Source organism: Equus asinus, chromosome 12 (genome assembly GCF_041296235.1).
Source record: "Equus asinus isolate D_3611 breed Donkey chromosome 12, EquAss-T2T_v2, whole genome shotgun sequence".
Taxonomy (NCBI): domain Eukaryota; kingdom Metazoa; phylum Chordata; class Mammalia; order Perissodactyla; family Equidae; genus Equus; species Equus asinus.
In genome coordinates, this window is record NC_091801.1 from 82,475,301 (window position 1) to 82,491,754 (window position 16,454).

The 16,454-nt window shown below is 39.0% G+C and overlaps 1 protein-coding gene across 23 annotated transcripts in view; it reads right to left on the bottom strand.

The window, feature by feature from the left end:
• Positions 1-16,454, bottom strand: part of PTK2 (protein tyrosine kinase 2) — a 278,805-nt gene that overhangs the window by 157,768 nt on the left and 104,583 nt on the right. For 17 of the 23 annotated variants that reach the window (XM_070481680.1, XM_070481679.1, XM_070481677.1 and 14 more), the window contains 2 exons: positions 16,051-16,217; positions 3,588-3,675 (listed from right to left, as the gene is read on the bottom strand). In XM_070481680.1, coding sequence (XP_070337781.1) covers positions 3,588-3,675; positions 16,051-16,217 — 255 coding nt within the window. The remainder of the gene's footprint in view (positions 1-3,587; positions 3,676-16,050; positions 16,218-16,454) is intronic. The other 6 variants (XM_070481686.1, XM_070481683.1, XM_070481687.1 and 3 more) reach the window with 1 other exon arrangement.

The window sequence follows — 16,454 nt, forward strand, 5'->3', positions numbered from 1 at the left end:
TGTATATATATATATAATATATATTTGCATCAAATGGTAAAAAGTTTTAAAAAAAAAGAATGAGTGTCATCAAATTCTGAGGCCACTATAAAATAATTTATCTCAGAATTCAGTGGAAATTTTCACACACAAGTTCTTACAAAATACTCCAGCTGCATTCTCCATTAAATAGCTGAAGGTCCAATTTTTTACACATGCCTTTTTTTTTGGAGTGTGTGTTTAAACAGGAGAAAGTTCTGAATCCCTAACTGATTTTTCAACATTGGAATTAAACCTGTTCCCAAGTTGAGTACTGTCTATGTAGGATAACATATGGCTCACCTACTATAGTTCTGGAATTTCCACACATGGAGAACAGATTCTTCATTCAATGGGTATCACAAGAAGTCAAATAAATAATTACTTGCCAAAGCAGCAATGCAAAAATCATACTATTTTCAAAACATTCTTTTCAGAATAGGGTAAAAAATATATAAATACACATTTTTTCCACATAAATGGAATTATATTATACATGTTTTATATATGGCCTGTTTTAAACAATAGCATTTAATGTACTACCTTCTATATCCATGAACTGAGTTGTACTTCACTCATTATGACAGATGTATAGATCTGAAACTCAGCAGAATTTATTTAACCAACCTCTTAATGACAGACATTTGTAATGCTTCCAATTTCTTTTTGTTAGTGTAAATGTTCCCATGAGCATCCTTGTACATACTACATACACACGTAAATCTTATTTCTTTAGAATAAATCCCTAGAAGTAGAATTATTAGTTCAAATCATATGAAATTGCCAATATTCAACTATTTTCTACTTACAAAACTGTCAATGCAAACCTGAAGGATATCAACATATTTAAGGCTCTTCGTATACTTTCCAATTCATTAGTTCTGACACATCACAGCATTTTCCTTCTTCCCTCCCTCCTGTCTGTAGTTTCAGCACTACTTTCCCTCCCCACAATACCGTCAGTTAGGCCTGAGACACTGGCAATCAACACGGGAAAGGGGCATTGCTAGCACTCCATTTGTATTTCTTTTAAATTAGAGGTGCTTGATAGAATACTATAACAGCATACACAAAATGAAAGTAATTTTAGGACAGAGGTAATTTAAGTGATGTTTTAGAATATTTTCTGGACTTTCTAAAAAGATACCATATGATTAACAAGTTAAAAAAATTAAAAAGAGGATAGGGTGAAGAAGAGAACTGTAGAAATGGGTGAAAAACAGGAGGGGAGAAGGGGCTGGAAGGCTCACACTCACACGTGTATCATGATATGCAAACGGTAAATGCTGAATCCTCATAAGTCTTGTACTGTCTAAAGACTGAAATTCAAATAAGTATTGGGCAATTATATGGCAGACAATTTTATCTTGTTTAATCAACATAATGATCCTATGGGATAGGTATTATACATCTATATTTTAGTAGATGAAACAATCAAGCACGAAGAGGCTCGTCGAGGCACCCAGAATCACAGAGCTGTTAACGCACAAGAGGAACACTACCGCATGTGTGCTCATTACAGCTCACCTTCTCCTGGGTTTTATAAAGACTACTCAACTGAGTTACAAACACTGCAATAAGGTATGTCCTATCAGTAAGAGAAAATCTGGGATACACTGGTATGTGCAGGACTAACTTTTAATCATACAGATAGAAGCAAGGTCTTGCAAAAGGAAAAACTAGGACAACCTAGTAACAGCGTGAAAGGAACAAAAAAGTTGAAGATTTTTAGGCTAGCCCAGAAATTATAAAAAGGAATAACTGAGCTATTTAGGCTTGTATTACACATTCTGGAAATCAATGTCACTGAAGTAGTCATAGATTTCCATCAGTGGGTGGATTTTTTCAAAGAAATTAGGCCAATAGTGATATAGATCATCTACAAGAGAGAAAAATACACTATAAACATGTCAGTTAACTAAACTCTCCTGTCACCTCCTTCACCAAAACATGAAGCTTGCCAGACTGCTAAAGGATGAGGTGTAACAACATATATGAGAAGCAGTGTGTAAGATGGAAATCATTTTTGCAATATGAGTAGGCCTCCAACAATGTCTGCTAGAGTCTGAACATGACTTCTCTCTTCTCATTTTGCCAAACGTCACTCCCTCTCCCATTCAACCCTGTATTATAAATCTTCACAAGTTTCCACAAGTCCCTCACCTGACATTTCCCATATGACAAGAAAACAGACCCCAATAGCTGGAAACTCCCTTCACTTCCTGTCTCACTGTGTGGATCGTATAGGCAGGAATATCTGGTTATCTCGAAATAAGCAATCTACCTTCTTACCTCCCTCCTTCTGAATCTCATCCACCTTTTCTGTTTCCTGACACTAGGTGCCTGGACTGACACAATCGGCTTCTTGTTTCTTTTATGCTCCATTTGAGTTGTCTCTAAGTCCTATCAAATCCATCCACTGCATTCACTTACTACCACACTGTTATACCTTAGATCTTTCTGATTTCTAACCTAAACGGCTGAAGAGCATCCTAACTTGCTTGCAGCCTTTTTAAGACCTATTCTACCCCCAGTACTGCCATCACATCAGGATGGTCTTATTTAAAAAAAAAAAAAATTCTTTTCAAGACATTCACTAATTAAATTCTTTAAATGGCTCCGAATAATCTGCAGGAGAAAACCTAAAATATTCTCCTTACATGATGTGGCCCCTATCTCTCTCACCTGTTTCTTCTCAAACCATTTTAGCTCAGATTTAAATGCATCATGTTTTCTGTGGTTTCAAATGACACTTTCTAGGGGAGCCACCTTGAGTGCAAACCTCTCTGGGTTAGCAGACCCTCCTATGCACAGTGACATCAATTGTGTTTACCAACAGCATAGGACTGAACACGAAGTAACCGTCGACAGGAAATCCTCCTCTAGACTGAGGCATTTAAATGTGCAGATTATGTCATTTATTTCTGCATTCTTAACCCACAGTAGACATTTCTAATGAATATTTCTATTAAAATAAAAAATTACCAAATGCATTTAATTGCAAAATTGTATGTGCAAATGTCTCTCTGATATTCATTAAACATTTTTTCTGGCACTCTTCACTAACAGTATCAAGTAACATTTCTTTGGTCATAAAATTGTGTTGGCTCATTTATGCCACATATACTTATTGCCTAACTAATACTTTAGGGGAAAAAGCAAGCTAGTCTTATTGTAAAAAAGTCAATTCCGGCTTTATTGTGCAAATTGCTATTGAGATCATATGTGTGTAGTTGGCTCTGACAATAAATTCTACATCTGACAAATTCGTTCATCTTCAGGCATGATAATTATACTTGAATTAAAGACAGAGCAATCACTGTGTCACTTAGGACTAAACTGTCTCCCCACAAAAGAAGTATCTTTTAAGATTTGCCCAAGCATACAAAGATTCACAAAGTGCCAAAAAATTCATAATTTTTCACTCGTTAGAAGAGTCTCACTTCCCTACAGTGATAAATTTATATTCTCCCACGTGTTAGGTTTAATCTAATTCTAAAATAAAACCATGCAGTAAATAGAATTCAAAGAAACAAAGAGAAAAAGTATATTAAAGCACCCTCCTATACCTGTTGATAGAAGAAATTCAGAGTTGGCTTGTCTTCAGTAAACTGGTTTAGAAATCCTTTTGGCAAATAGCGAATTCTCAATTCATATCTAAAAAATAATTCACAAAATAGAACAATTACAAATAAGTAATTCTCTCAATTCATAGTCTACAATTACAATATTATTGTGTAGGGCATAGCCAATTATTCTGAAATATTATTTAAAAAATAAGTTAAAATATAATCAACTAATTTTAAAATGTAAATTTTTAAATTTTTCAGCACAAAACTGTGCACATGTGTCTACAGCTGAACGATTCTGCAAGGAGACAGAGCATGCTGAGCAGATGCCCAGCCCTACACTCACTCTCCACTACCACCCAGGCCAGCAGCACCTTACGCCCCTCGATGGCTGACTTTATACGCATGGAATCACACACTACGTGCTCTGTTAGGTCTGGTTTTTTTCATTCACCAATATGCTTGTGAGATTCATCCATATGCAGTAGCTCAAGTTTGCTCACAGCTGAAAAGTACTGCACCGTATGATACAACACAATTATTTATCCACATTACTGTTGATGGCCATTTAAATTATTTCCACTTTTTATCTATTAGGAATAATGCTTCCATGAACACTTTTTTTCTTCTTTCTCTAAGCACAAAAAGGTAATTTATTTGCTCAGACAGCCAACCTTCAAGAACGGTTAAAACAAAATAAACGTCACTAGAAAGCTCTCTGTGTATCTTTCTTGTTATACGTGTGTGTGTGAACACCCGCTCGCACGCACGCGTCTACCCATGTGAACTCTCTTATGCACGCCTTTTGGTGAACACATGTACACATTTCTGTCGGGTCTATGGTATACCCCAGGAGTAGAGTACCGGATCATGACAAACACACACATTAACTTTAGCAGATATCAGGAAGCAGTAGGCCAAAGACGCTGTGCCACTGACACTCCTGCCAGCAGCATGGAGCGTTCTGCTTCCTCTATTCCTCGCTTCTACTTGGTATCTCTAACTTTTTCGTTTTAGTCACTCTGACACTTACTGTCATAGAACACAGTGGTTTGAACTGGCATTTCCTTGATGAATAACGAGACTGGGCACTTCTTCACATGACAACTGGCCGTTTGGGGTATCTTCTTTTGTGAAATGTCTGTTAAGCTTTTGTCCTTTTTTCTATTGGGTTGTCTGTCCCCCCACCCCCACCTTATTTGTAGGTATTCCTTATACTTTCTGGATGTGAGGCCTTTGTTACTTAGTGAATATCTTCTCCTATGCTATGGCTTGCCTTTCACTTTCTTAATGGTATCTTCTAAAAATTATTTTAAAAATCTTTTATTTTAGGGGTCGGCCCCGTGGCTAAGTGGTTAAGTTCATGTGCTCCGCTTCAGTGGCCCCAGGTTTTGTCAGTTCCGATCCTGGGCATGGACATGGCACTGCTCATCAGGCCACACTGAGGCGGCGTCCCACATGCCACAGCCAGAAGGACCCACAACTAAAAATATACAACTATGTACCAGGGGGCTTTGGGGAGAAAAAGGAAAAATCAAATCAAAAAAAAAAAATCTTTTATTTTAATCTTATCTTTTGAGGAAGAAAGTTCGTAATTTTTATGCAGTCCTATTTATTTGCCTCCCCAAAGGCTATAGGGATATCTATTTTTTCTAAAAGTTTTGTTAATTATCTTTTAAAAAATGTAATAGGTTCACAAGGAGAAAAACCCAAGTAACCATCACAATTCTTTTCATTTAGTTAAGGGTGGAAATAATGCAAGATACACAAACACAACTTCTGCCGACACTTTTAAGTGTCTGTCTTATTAAAATACACAATTGCCAAACAATGAGGTTCCATTTTAATTTTACTTTCAGGTGTTCAATAACTTATTTGACAGATATTTGACACTGGGCAAGTACTTGCAGAAGCATAACAGATTTCATTTATTTTTAATTTATAACTTAGCAGGCACCTTATATGCACTATTTCTCTTAATTAACGTAATAATCAGAGAACAGAAGTGTAATTATTCACACTTCACAGACTAGGAATCAGTTCCAAGGTTGTATGTTCCAGAATCAAAAAGGACACAGGAGGCTTTTGGTATGAATGCTATCCCATTTTAACGATAAGAGACAGGCCCCAAAATCACACATTTGGCAGCCTGGCTCCACATCTACGCTCTTAATATCCAGCATCCTGATGTTGATGATATCAACTAACACTTACTGACTACAAGGCATATAACAGAAATTGTGATAAGCATTTTACCCAGATGACTTCTTTTAATCAGCAACCACCCTACGAGAAGCAGGAACAATATGCGCTCTGGATCAAGACCGCCTACACTAGAATTCTGGCTCCATCACTGAATCACATGATTCACTGTCTGCTGTCACCTCTCTCTGCCTCAATTTCCTCATAAGGTTGTTGGGGAAAATAAATGAGTTAGTAAACATAAAACACCTAAAACAGTCACTGGCACATTACAATAATGGTCTCTAAGGTTTATATATTACATTAGTAATTACTCAACAAATATTTATTTCAGCACCAATCATGTACCAGGCACAGTTCCAGCGGTTGGGAAAGTGCTGGTCCTCAGTAAGTTTCCAATTTTGTGATAGAAGTTAGACAGCAAATACACAAATATCTGTGAGGGGGTAGCAAATGTTACAAAGACAACTAAGCAAGGTAATGGAGCGACAAACGATGAAGTCTGGCTTTCTAAAGGGAGTCAGTGGAGGACACTCTGCTTCAGTGATATCTGAACGAAGATCTACAGGAAGTGAGGGAAGGAATTACGCGCTTACGTGCGGGGAAGAGTTCTGAGCAGATGGAAGAGGGTAAAGGCCCTGCGGCTGGACGATGTGCGGGAAGCCAAATGCAACCAGAGCCCCTTGAGTGAGGACAGTGAGCGAAAGGCTTCAGAAAGAGGTGGCATCAGGAGATGGCAGACCATGTGGGACCCTGCACGTCACCACTGTGGGGCTCACCCTCAGTGAGAAAGGGAGCCACTAGAGCACTGTGCACAGAGCAGTGTCATCACCAGATGGACATTTCTAAGGGCTAGTCAGGCGACACTACACAGTACAGACAACAGAGGCCAAGAAGAAGCAGGAGACCAGGAGGCGACTGTGCCACTCTGGGTGAGAAACAATGACCAGGTTACTATTTCACCCTATCTTCATAGATGCGGGGAAAGTTTTAGGGAATTATGTAATTTGCCCAAGTTCCCACAGTTATTAAGAAGTAGACATGGGATTCCTCTCCAGCAAGAACACGTATGAATGCCCAAATGCAGAATGAAACTAAGAGAAGGCACCTACAGCTTAAAACAGAGAGGAACACAAACTGATCTTGCTCATGTGGAAGTAGGCAAGGTCTTTAGACCGTGTTAAGGATTTTGGTCCCGGCTTCAACCCACTACAAACTAGCATTATTTCTCCCCTCATGACCCTACTAAAACTTGGCACCTAATTCAATTCCAGTCCAGTCACCTCATCTCAGGCCTTAAACCACAGCCCCCGATGTCCAAGCCCATGCCCCTACTAGTGTCAACGTCCTCACTCTGCTTCTCCTCCACAAAACTTACCCTTCTCCTTACACTTCTGTTACTATTGTAACATCCTGACATACATTTCCACTTCTCTGCTGGAGGCCACTCCATGGACTTCCAAATAGCTGCTAAATATAACATGTCCCAAATAAAACCATCCTTTTGCTTCTACACCTAAGTAATGTATTCCTCTTAATGTCACTGACATCTAACCTCCTCAGTCTTACCACCAACTACAAGCAACAAGATACCCACAAGCTCACCAACTAATGGTGGGGATGAGCAGAAACATTTCTGAAAAGTTAAGCTGGAGAAACGCTCTGATAACCCTGGTACTGAGAAGGATCAGGGAGCCAGTTTGTGCACAGGGAAACAAAGGACGACTGGAGGAAACAACACAGATGATTCTCGTAAACAATGTGGTGTGGACAGCTCTTCCTTACAAGAGACTGCTAATTAAAAAAACCTAGAAGAGGCCGGCCCCATGGCCCGGTGGTTAAATTCCCACACGCTGCTTTGGCGGCCCAGGGTTTTGCCAGGCTGGATCCTGGGCGAGGACCTAGTATGGCTCATCAGGCCACGCTGAGGTGATGTCCCACACAGCAGAGCCAGAAGGACCTACAACTAGAATATACAACTATGTACTTGTGGGCTTTGGGGAGAAGAAGAAGAAAAAAAAAAAAGAAGATTGGCAACAGATGTCAGCCAGGTGCCAATCTTAAAAAAAACAAAAATCATTAATTAAAAAAAGAAAACCTAGAAGGATGGAAATAGAAATTCATCATTTAGCAAAAACTACAGTGATAATCACTGCAAGAATCATCAATGATGCTGAAGGCAGTGGGTGAAAACGCAATGGTAAAGAGGCGTCTGTAACAGTCTCTGTATCTGCCCAGAAGCTCTCTCTTAATTACAAGGGGGAAATAAAAACTTTCTAGTGGAGAAACCTGGCCACCACCTTAACCAAATTATCCAAATTAAAAGCACCAGTAAAACGAGTCCTATCATATTACAGAATTCGTGATACAATGCAATGAGAAGGGCACAACATCTTAACTGTGGTATTCTGGCCAAAATGCATAACCTCAATACAATCATGAAAAAAAATACCAGACAAACCCAAACTGCGGGACATGATACAAATAACCAGCCAGTATTCTTCACAAGTATCAAGGTCATGAAGGACAAAGACAGACTGAGGAACTGTCCCAGATTAGAGGAGACCTAGGGAGACGGGACTGTCAAAGGCAAACGTGGTATGCTGAATTGGATCCTGGACCAGAAAAGGGACATTAAGTGGGACAACTGTGAAATATGATAATGCCTGTAGATTAATAGTACTGCATCAACGTTAATATCCTGGTCCAATAACTGAACTATGTGGTTATTATGTGAGATTTTACCATTTAAGGGAGCTGGCTGATGGGTACACAGGATTTCTGTGCACTGTTTTTGCAACTTTTGATACATATTGAGAATAAAAAGAAATTCCCATAAGACTGATTGTTCTGTAGCTGTGGTAACAAATATCCACCAGAACCAGTTTTAAACCAGCTTGGTCAATAAACATCAGTTGTATGGCGACTGACTAGAAATGTATGCATCTTTGTACTGTCAGTATCTGGTGCAGAAGCATCCAGTAAAAGTTTAATTAATAAATCAGCAAATTTGGAAGTCCATCCTTTTTTTTAAAGGTGTCACTTCCAAATTTGTCAGAGTGTTCCTCTATTTACTGTCATACTGCTTTAAATCTTTTTAAGAACTCCTGTTGAATTCAGCATTATAATGAGAGACCAGCTTTTCAAATTAAGGTATATGCATATGCAATGTCATTTCAAGATAACACAGAAAACTGTATCAAAATACAATCTAAAACTTCCTAAACTATCATTACTCATTTTCTTTTGTCTTCTTTGAAAAAGGACATCTTTCCTCTACATAAAAGATTTTTTTCTCCTGCAAAGGACTGAAAAGAAAATCATCTCTTTGCAGAGTGAGAGGAGCTGTTAAACAGCAGAGAACAGAGGAGTGCTGAGCAGGAGAATGGGAACCACATCTTGATAACAATGAAAAGGATTTTCTTTTTCACTTGCTCTGCAAAGCCCCACAATACTTTCTCAAACACCAAGAGAGCCTTCTCTGAGACCTGGCCCTCAAAGCCCTGAATTCAACATCTGAAAGGACTGGGCCATTTCCCCAGAAGCTCTTACAGTCTGTGTGTATCTGATTAACCCACTCAGAAGCCAAACAGACCACTCCACATAGGTGATTCCAGATAACTGAAATTTAGTTACCCAAATTCAGTTAACTAGAATTTGATTATCTAAGTGCAAAACTTTAGAGTTTAAATCTGTTTCATGGAAGACTCTCAAAACTGCAAGACACCTTTGGTTTTTTTTAAAAACTAGCTATGGTATTGTAATTTAAACTTTTTTGGCTGACTCAACATCCTAACAAATACTACCCACTTAACTGGGGTCTCCCAGGAAGCCAGTGACAGGTAAGCAAGCTCCTGCCCACTCCTGGGCAGACTGGGAGGAGGCAGGGCCAGGGGCACGTGCATACTCAAGGAGGGATTCCGAGCTCCGCCCCAGAAGCTGGGGACTCAGCACAAGTTCCTTCAGGGGATTGGGGGGCAGGTCGCTCCCCCTACAGAGGCTCTGGACTGCTTCCCTCTGGTCCTTTATTTCTATGTTTCATTTTGTCTCACTCAACTGGTATGTCCCCAACAATACTCTAGGTTTGCTTTTTACTTTATGAAAGCACATCATGCTATATATACGGCATCTTCTGGGATTTAATTTCTTTCAGTGAGGTAAAATTTACTTTACAAAAAATTAACCATTTTTTAAAGTGGACAATTCAGTGGTATTGGTATTCAGTGCACTCACAACGTTGTCCCGGGACTGACTTTTGTCACACAACATCATCTGCTTATAGTGCTGCATGTCTCTATAGTTCACTCATTTTGACTTGTGTAAAATTCCACTGTGTGACTATTCCACAATTGACTTCACTGTCACTGGTTCTTCTAGGAATATTCCTGCCTCTCTAGCTTAGTACAGAAATGCAAGTCTCTCAAGGACAGCGTCTCAAGTGGAACTGCAGCACTGTGGGGTATGTAATGACTAGATATTCAAGAGGATGCTAAGATGTTTTCCCAAATGGTTTCACCAATGTACATTCTCCTCAGCAGTGCACCTCACACCTTGTTGGATCCACAACCTCTCCAGCTACTGATACTGTCAGACAACTTACTTTTTGCCAACCAGATAGTGTAAGACAGAATCTTGTGGTCTAGAGTCGCATCTTCTCCATCACTAATGAAGCTGACAGTGTCTTCCTATGATTACTGGCCAAACTTGTTTTCTCTTTTATGAAAATACCTTTATTGCCCACTTACTGAGTTGTTTGCAATTTTTATATTGAGCAGTAGAAGAACTCTTGACATCATCTTTTGTCAGTTATATGTCTTGAAATTTGTTTTTACACTTTAAAAAATCTATCTTTTGATAAACAGAATGTCTTAATCTGAGCAAAGTCAAATTTGTCATTCTTTCCTTTTACAGTGAACATTTTTGGGGTATTAAGAAAATCCTCCTACTCCAGGGCCAGAGACAGATTCAATTATATTTTCCATTAAACTTTGTCTTTTTAAACTTGATCCATCTCAAGTAGATTTCTGTGGCTCGTTTGAAGTAGGATCTAATTTTGTTGTTACTCTTCCTACAAGAACAGCCATTTATCAAACCAGCCCTTCCTTTCCCCAGTGGTGTGTCCTGACACCTGCGTAAGGTCATCCTGCCTGAGAAAGTTACAACCAAATACATGCGCTGTAAACTTGCTTACTGAGGTGTTTGGAGAACTGAAGACTCAAATTAACAAGCTTATATCTCAGGTTTATTTAAAACTATCAACAGATCCTATAGCAGATAGCGTGAAAAGAAATCTGTTAAAAAAATCTCATTGGAATGGAAACTGATATCCAATTATCCTCATGAGTCCCGGCACTTTCATTTGAATATTAAGATCTTCCCTCTCAGAACTAAAGCCAGAACTGTAGCTGCCTTTACACACTTACCTATGAACTGAGAGACAATGTCTGCTAGTGAGAGAAAGATTATCGAATGTTCTGTTTCTTGTAGTTACACATCTAACACAGAAGTACAGAAGAAAGAGCTGAGCGCACGAGCTCAATTGCCGCTCTGCCACCCATTTAAGCTGTGTGATCTCAGGAATGTGATTAAGCCTCTCTAAACCACAGCCTTCTCAGGGGTAAAATGGCAAAAGGAGAGTACCTACTTGATAAGACTATCATAACATGAATAAATTTTGATAAAATAAGTCCAGTGTTTAGCACGATGTCTGACACATAGTAAGCAACATGTATTAACTCATCGTAATATTTTGCCTCTTGGCTTATTTTACAATTTCATTTCCATGATTCAATTTTCACTTAAATTTTTTTATTTGGTGCTTACCATATACCAGGCACAGCGAGAAACCAGAAACAGAGCAGTGAGTAAGACAAAGTCCCTGATGGAGAAAGATCATATCAAGCAGGCAGCAGGTTCTATCCAGAGAACGGTCAGAGAAGGCCACAGGGAAGAGGTGACAGTGGAGCTCTCGCCCTAAACGAAGGGAAGTCCAAGACATGCTGGAAACGGCAGAGGGCCATACTCAGCAGAGTCACACTAAGTTCAAAGGCCCCAGGGAGCAACACGCTTGGCTTGTTGAAAAACCAGTAAGAGCCAGGGTGGCTAGGGTCATGCAAGTGAAAAGTTCCAAAAGATAACGGCAAAGAGAAGAGAGATGGAAGGCCATATTATTCAACAAGCAGGAAAGCTGGCAATAGAGAAGAGACTATCAAATTAGATCCCAACCTTAGTACCTCTGAACACAGAAAACTGAAATTTCAAAGGGACCAAAGTTGCTAGAGTGGAAGAAGGGGAGGAACAGCAGGAGATGAGGACTGAGAGAATCAGAAACTTTGGAGTTGGCTCCGGAGGTGACGAGGAGGTCCTGGAAATTTCTGAGCAGGAATGAGTTACACGTTTCATTGGAAAAGGACCCATCAGTAAACTGTGAGCTCCACCTTAAAAACATATCCCTGTACAACTGCTTCTCATCTCTTCTACTGCTACGTCCTCAGTCTACCACCTTTTATCATTTCTGCCTGGGTCATTGCAATAACTTGTTTATTGGTTTCTCTCTGTCTATCCAATTAAAGTATGAATTTAATGTCAAAGGCAGGTCTAGGGAGAAGAGGAAGAGAGGAAAAGAGATCACTGGAGCAGCCCAAAATTTAATGGCTAAGGAGGAGGAGAAAGACTGTGAATGGTCAGTAACGCAGGAGGAAAATCTTTACCAGAAAGCTAAGTGAGGAGAGGATTTAGACAGAAGGAAGTGACTGAGTGCGTCAGACAGTGCAGAGAGGCGGACTGAGACAGAAATACAAGTACTTGTGTACTGGACTTTAAGGTAGAATAGATTTCTTTCTGTAAGTCAAAGGAAATGCTGGAACATCGCTGTTTTAGATGCCTCTTATAAAGAGCAGACAGCTGGAATTTATTTTTTAATCACACTCTAATAATCTCTAACCATTTACTGTCAGTATCCTTGCACTTATTTCTGAAATCTTATTTGTGATTGCTATTTATCCTATTTTCCCATGCTTTCTTTCTCTCCATTTCTTACCTTCTTTTGGTTGCTATATTTCTCTAAAACCTATTTACCCATCTACTGTTTAAGTTATAAAATCTATTTCTAATGTTTTAACTGTTACCCTTGTATAAAATCTTGAGACCTAGCTGACAGCACTTTAATCCTGATCACCTCTCTTTTGACATGCATCCAGTACTGAGCCCTACTTTTTTAATATAGAAAGTCAGTTCTGGGGCCAGCCCGGTGGCGGAGCAGTTAAGTTCGCATGTTCGGCTTCTCTGCGGCCCGGGGTTCGCTGGTTCGGATCCCGGGTGCGGACATGGCAATGCTGGGCAAAAGCCATGCTGTGGTAGGTGTCCCACATATAAAGTAGAGGAAGATGGGCATGGATGTTAGCTCAGGGCCAGGCTTCCTCAGCAAAAAGAGGAGGAATGGCAGTAGTTAGCTCAGGGATAATCTTCCTCCAAAAAATAAATAAATAAATAAATTTTTATCATTATTTTCGTTTTATGGAGCCAAATGCTTATTTAGAGCTATCCAATTTTTTTGCTAGCATTCCTTCTTGCATCTGAAACCCTCCTTCAGAGACCATTTTCCTTTTTCCTGAGGTTTTTATGTAGAGGTTCCTTGTGTGGTAAACTCTCTAAGGAAAATGTCTCTACATCATCCTGTTCTTGAATGGTAATTTAACTGGGCAAACAAATACATGTTGCCAGTTACCTTTTCTCACCACTTCAAATGTGTTATTCCACTATTTTCTTGGCATCATTATTGCTGTAGAGAAGTCTGAATTTTTCTCTGGTTGCTTTTAACATCATCTCTTTTTCTTTTGTACAACACTATTTTACTATAATCTGCCGAAGTGTGAATTTAGTTTTATTAACCCCGTTTGGGATCTTATGTTAATCTTGGATTTGAGGACTCATGTCATTCACTGATTCTAGATAATTCTCAGCCATTATCTTTTAGGATTATTTCCCCTTCCTCATTCTTTTTATCCTCTTTCTCTAGCATTCCTATTAGAAATGAGTTGACTTCGCATTCATGTCACATAAACTTGCTTTCATATATTACATCTGTTCATCTCTGTTATGTTTTGGGCAAATTTTCTCAGATCTATCTTCTTGTTTACTAATTTCCAGCTATGTCTAATCTGCTGTTTTTTCTATCCAATGATTTCTAGAACTCCTGTTTGGTTCTTTTTCAAATCTGTTTGGTTACTTTTAACAGTCTCCTGTTTCTTACTGACTTTAAGAACAACCAGTACTAATTCTCATGCTTGAAAATACCACGCATGTATCAACTGTACCTCCAATCATATTTTCTTCTTTCATCACCTCCACCTACTATCCATGCAACCTCCACTATCTTATAAACCTAGCTACATTCTCAGAGTTTTTAAGATTACATTATTCCTATTGAGATAAGCATGTTGATTTTAAAAACCTATACTATAAAGTCAGACAGCTAAATTCAAATCAAAGCTATGCCACATCCTATTTATGTGAATGCAACTTAAACCAATTTCGTTGTGCCTCTGTCTTCATCTGCAAAAATAGGGATAACAAGAGTCTTTACCTCATAGGGTTTGGGTAAATGAAATATACATTTTACAAATTACAAATATTCAAATTATAAATACCAAATAGCTGGCACAGTGGTTGGCTCTTAGCAGCCACTCAGTGGTGACAGTACGTCAGTGTTATCATCGTCTGCATCAGTACTAGCAGCAGCAGCATCTTCATCATCCTTCATTCAAGGAGGGTCAGCCTAAATTTGTCTTTCTTTTGAGGATTTATAAAACAGTCCCTACGCAATTTTACTTGAAATAAGGTAAAATAAATTGGCTCAAGAAAACAAAAACAAAGCTTGTAGACTCAGAGATTTACATTCAAAAAACATTCTCTTGAGTACTAAGAATACCATTATGAAGGTTCCTCTCACGTGTCTATATAAGCTAAGAAGATTATAAACTGTGCTAAACAAAAACACCTGCAGGTGTTTTCAACTACCTTCGAGATATTCTTAACTTTTAAACACTTACTTGACTAACTGACTAAATACAGGAGTTGGAGGTCGATTTTTCAGTAGCCATTGAGGTAAATCAATCAAACTATACTCTCACAGAATATTTCATTAGCTCAGTTCAGCTATTTGACGAATTTGAAAATACAATCTAGGGGCCGGCCCCATGGCCGAGTGGTTAAGTTCGCGTGCTCTGCTGCGGGGGCCCACGGTTTCGCCAGTTAGGATCCTGGGCGCGGACCCGGCACCACTCATCAGGCCATGCTGAGATGGCATCCCACATGCCACAACTAGAAGGACCCACAACTAAAATACAGAACTATGTACTGGAGGGCTTTGGGGAGAAGGAGGAAAAATAAAAAATAAAATAAATAAAACCTTTAAAAAAAAAAAAAGACTTGTGGCTTAAATTTAAATATAGGTGCTGTGCCCTGAAGCCTGTGATACTCAAAAAAAAAAGAAAACACAATCTACAATCATCTTTAGTTTTGCAGCATTATCTTAAAAACAAGGACCCCTGTGGAAGAACCCCATTTTTACAAGTTACACTTCTCTCAAATGTAAGTGTTTTCGATGTACAATTTCCTACAAACATCTTGTTTGCTTAATAGAGAAAAAAATTATTAGGAGAGAACCAGGGAAAGGACAGTTATTGGGAATTCTTTTACTTCATCTTGAATGGTTTCAATTTCATTAAGGTCAGCACAAGTCACTAAGACGTCACTTCCTAATTTTAATGTTGTATGCGAATATCAAATATACATATATCAAAAATACACTCTTCAGGTGAGCTAAGGATTACTGGGCACAATCATGCAAGCTGTGCAACCCATTAATAAGGTAATTAGGAGTGGTCTCCTCAGGGCACATGAAGTTCTGCTGACAAAAGGATGCTGACAGAACAGAAAAGAAAAGCATCAGGGCTTGAGTTCCTGGAGTAGGGATGGACACAAAGCAGCAATGACAAGAGAAGTGTGACTACAAAAGGCCACCACGGAAGAATGGAATCAGACGGCTCACACAATCAAAAGTCAACGGTCCCCCAAAGACAGACTAACCACAAGTCTAGGAGAGATCACTGGTTAATAATTACCAGCCAGCCGTATTTATGCAGGAGTCGTACCGACAATCAGTGTGAAAATCAGGCATAGACATTTATCCTCTTGTGAGTGATTTAATATGCAAAACAAATCAAGTGCGAGTCACACCAAAGTAGGTTTGTAATCTTACTTCCACTCCTCTGGGGGGTGTGCAAGTTCATACTTCTCCCTCACATTGGAGACACCCATATCCAAATGGAGCCAGTGAACCTCCTCTGACCGCAGGTGACTGAGGCGAAATCCATAGCAGGCCACGTGCTTTACTTTGTGACTGTCCACTATCTTCTGAATGATGCCCTAAAACATACCCCCCACAAAAATGACTGTTATAAACAAAAAAAACTGTATGCTAAAAGTTAATGCAATGTTCATTTCTTTTAGTTAATTATCAGAAATCTTTGGTAAAAGAGTATCGAGTTAAATAAATTACTTAATTTTACTTAGGAATCTTCTTTCAGTATTTTTATGAACAAGGAAAAGTTTTCAAAAAACACAAAAAGAGGCTCTCTCCTTTTCTTTATTGATAATTGAGGC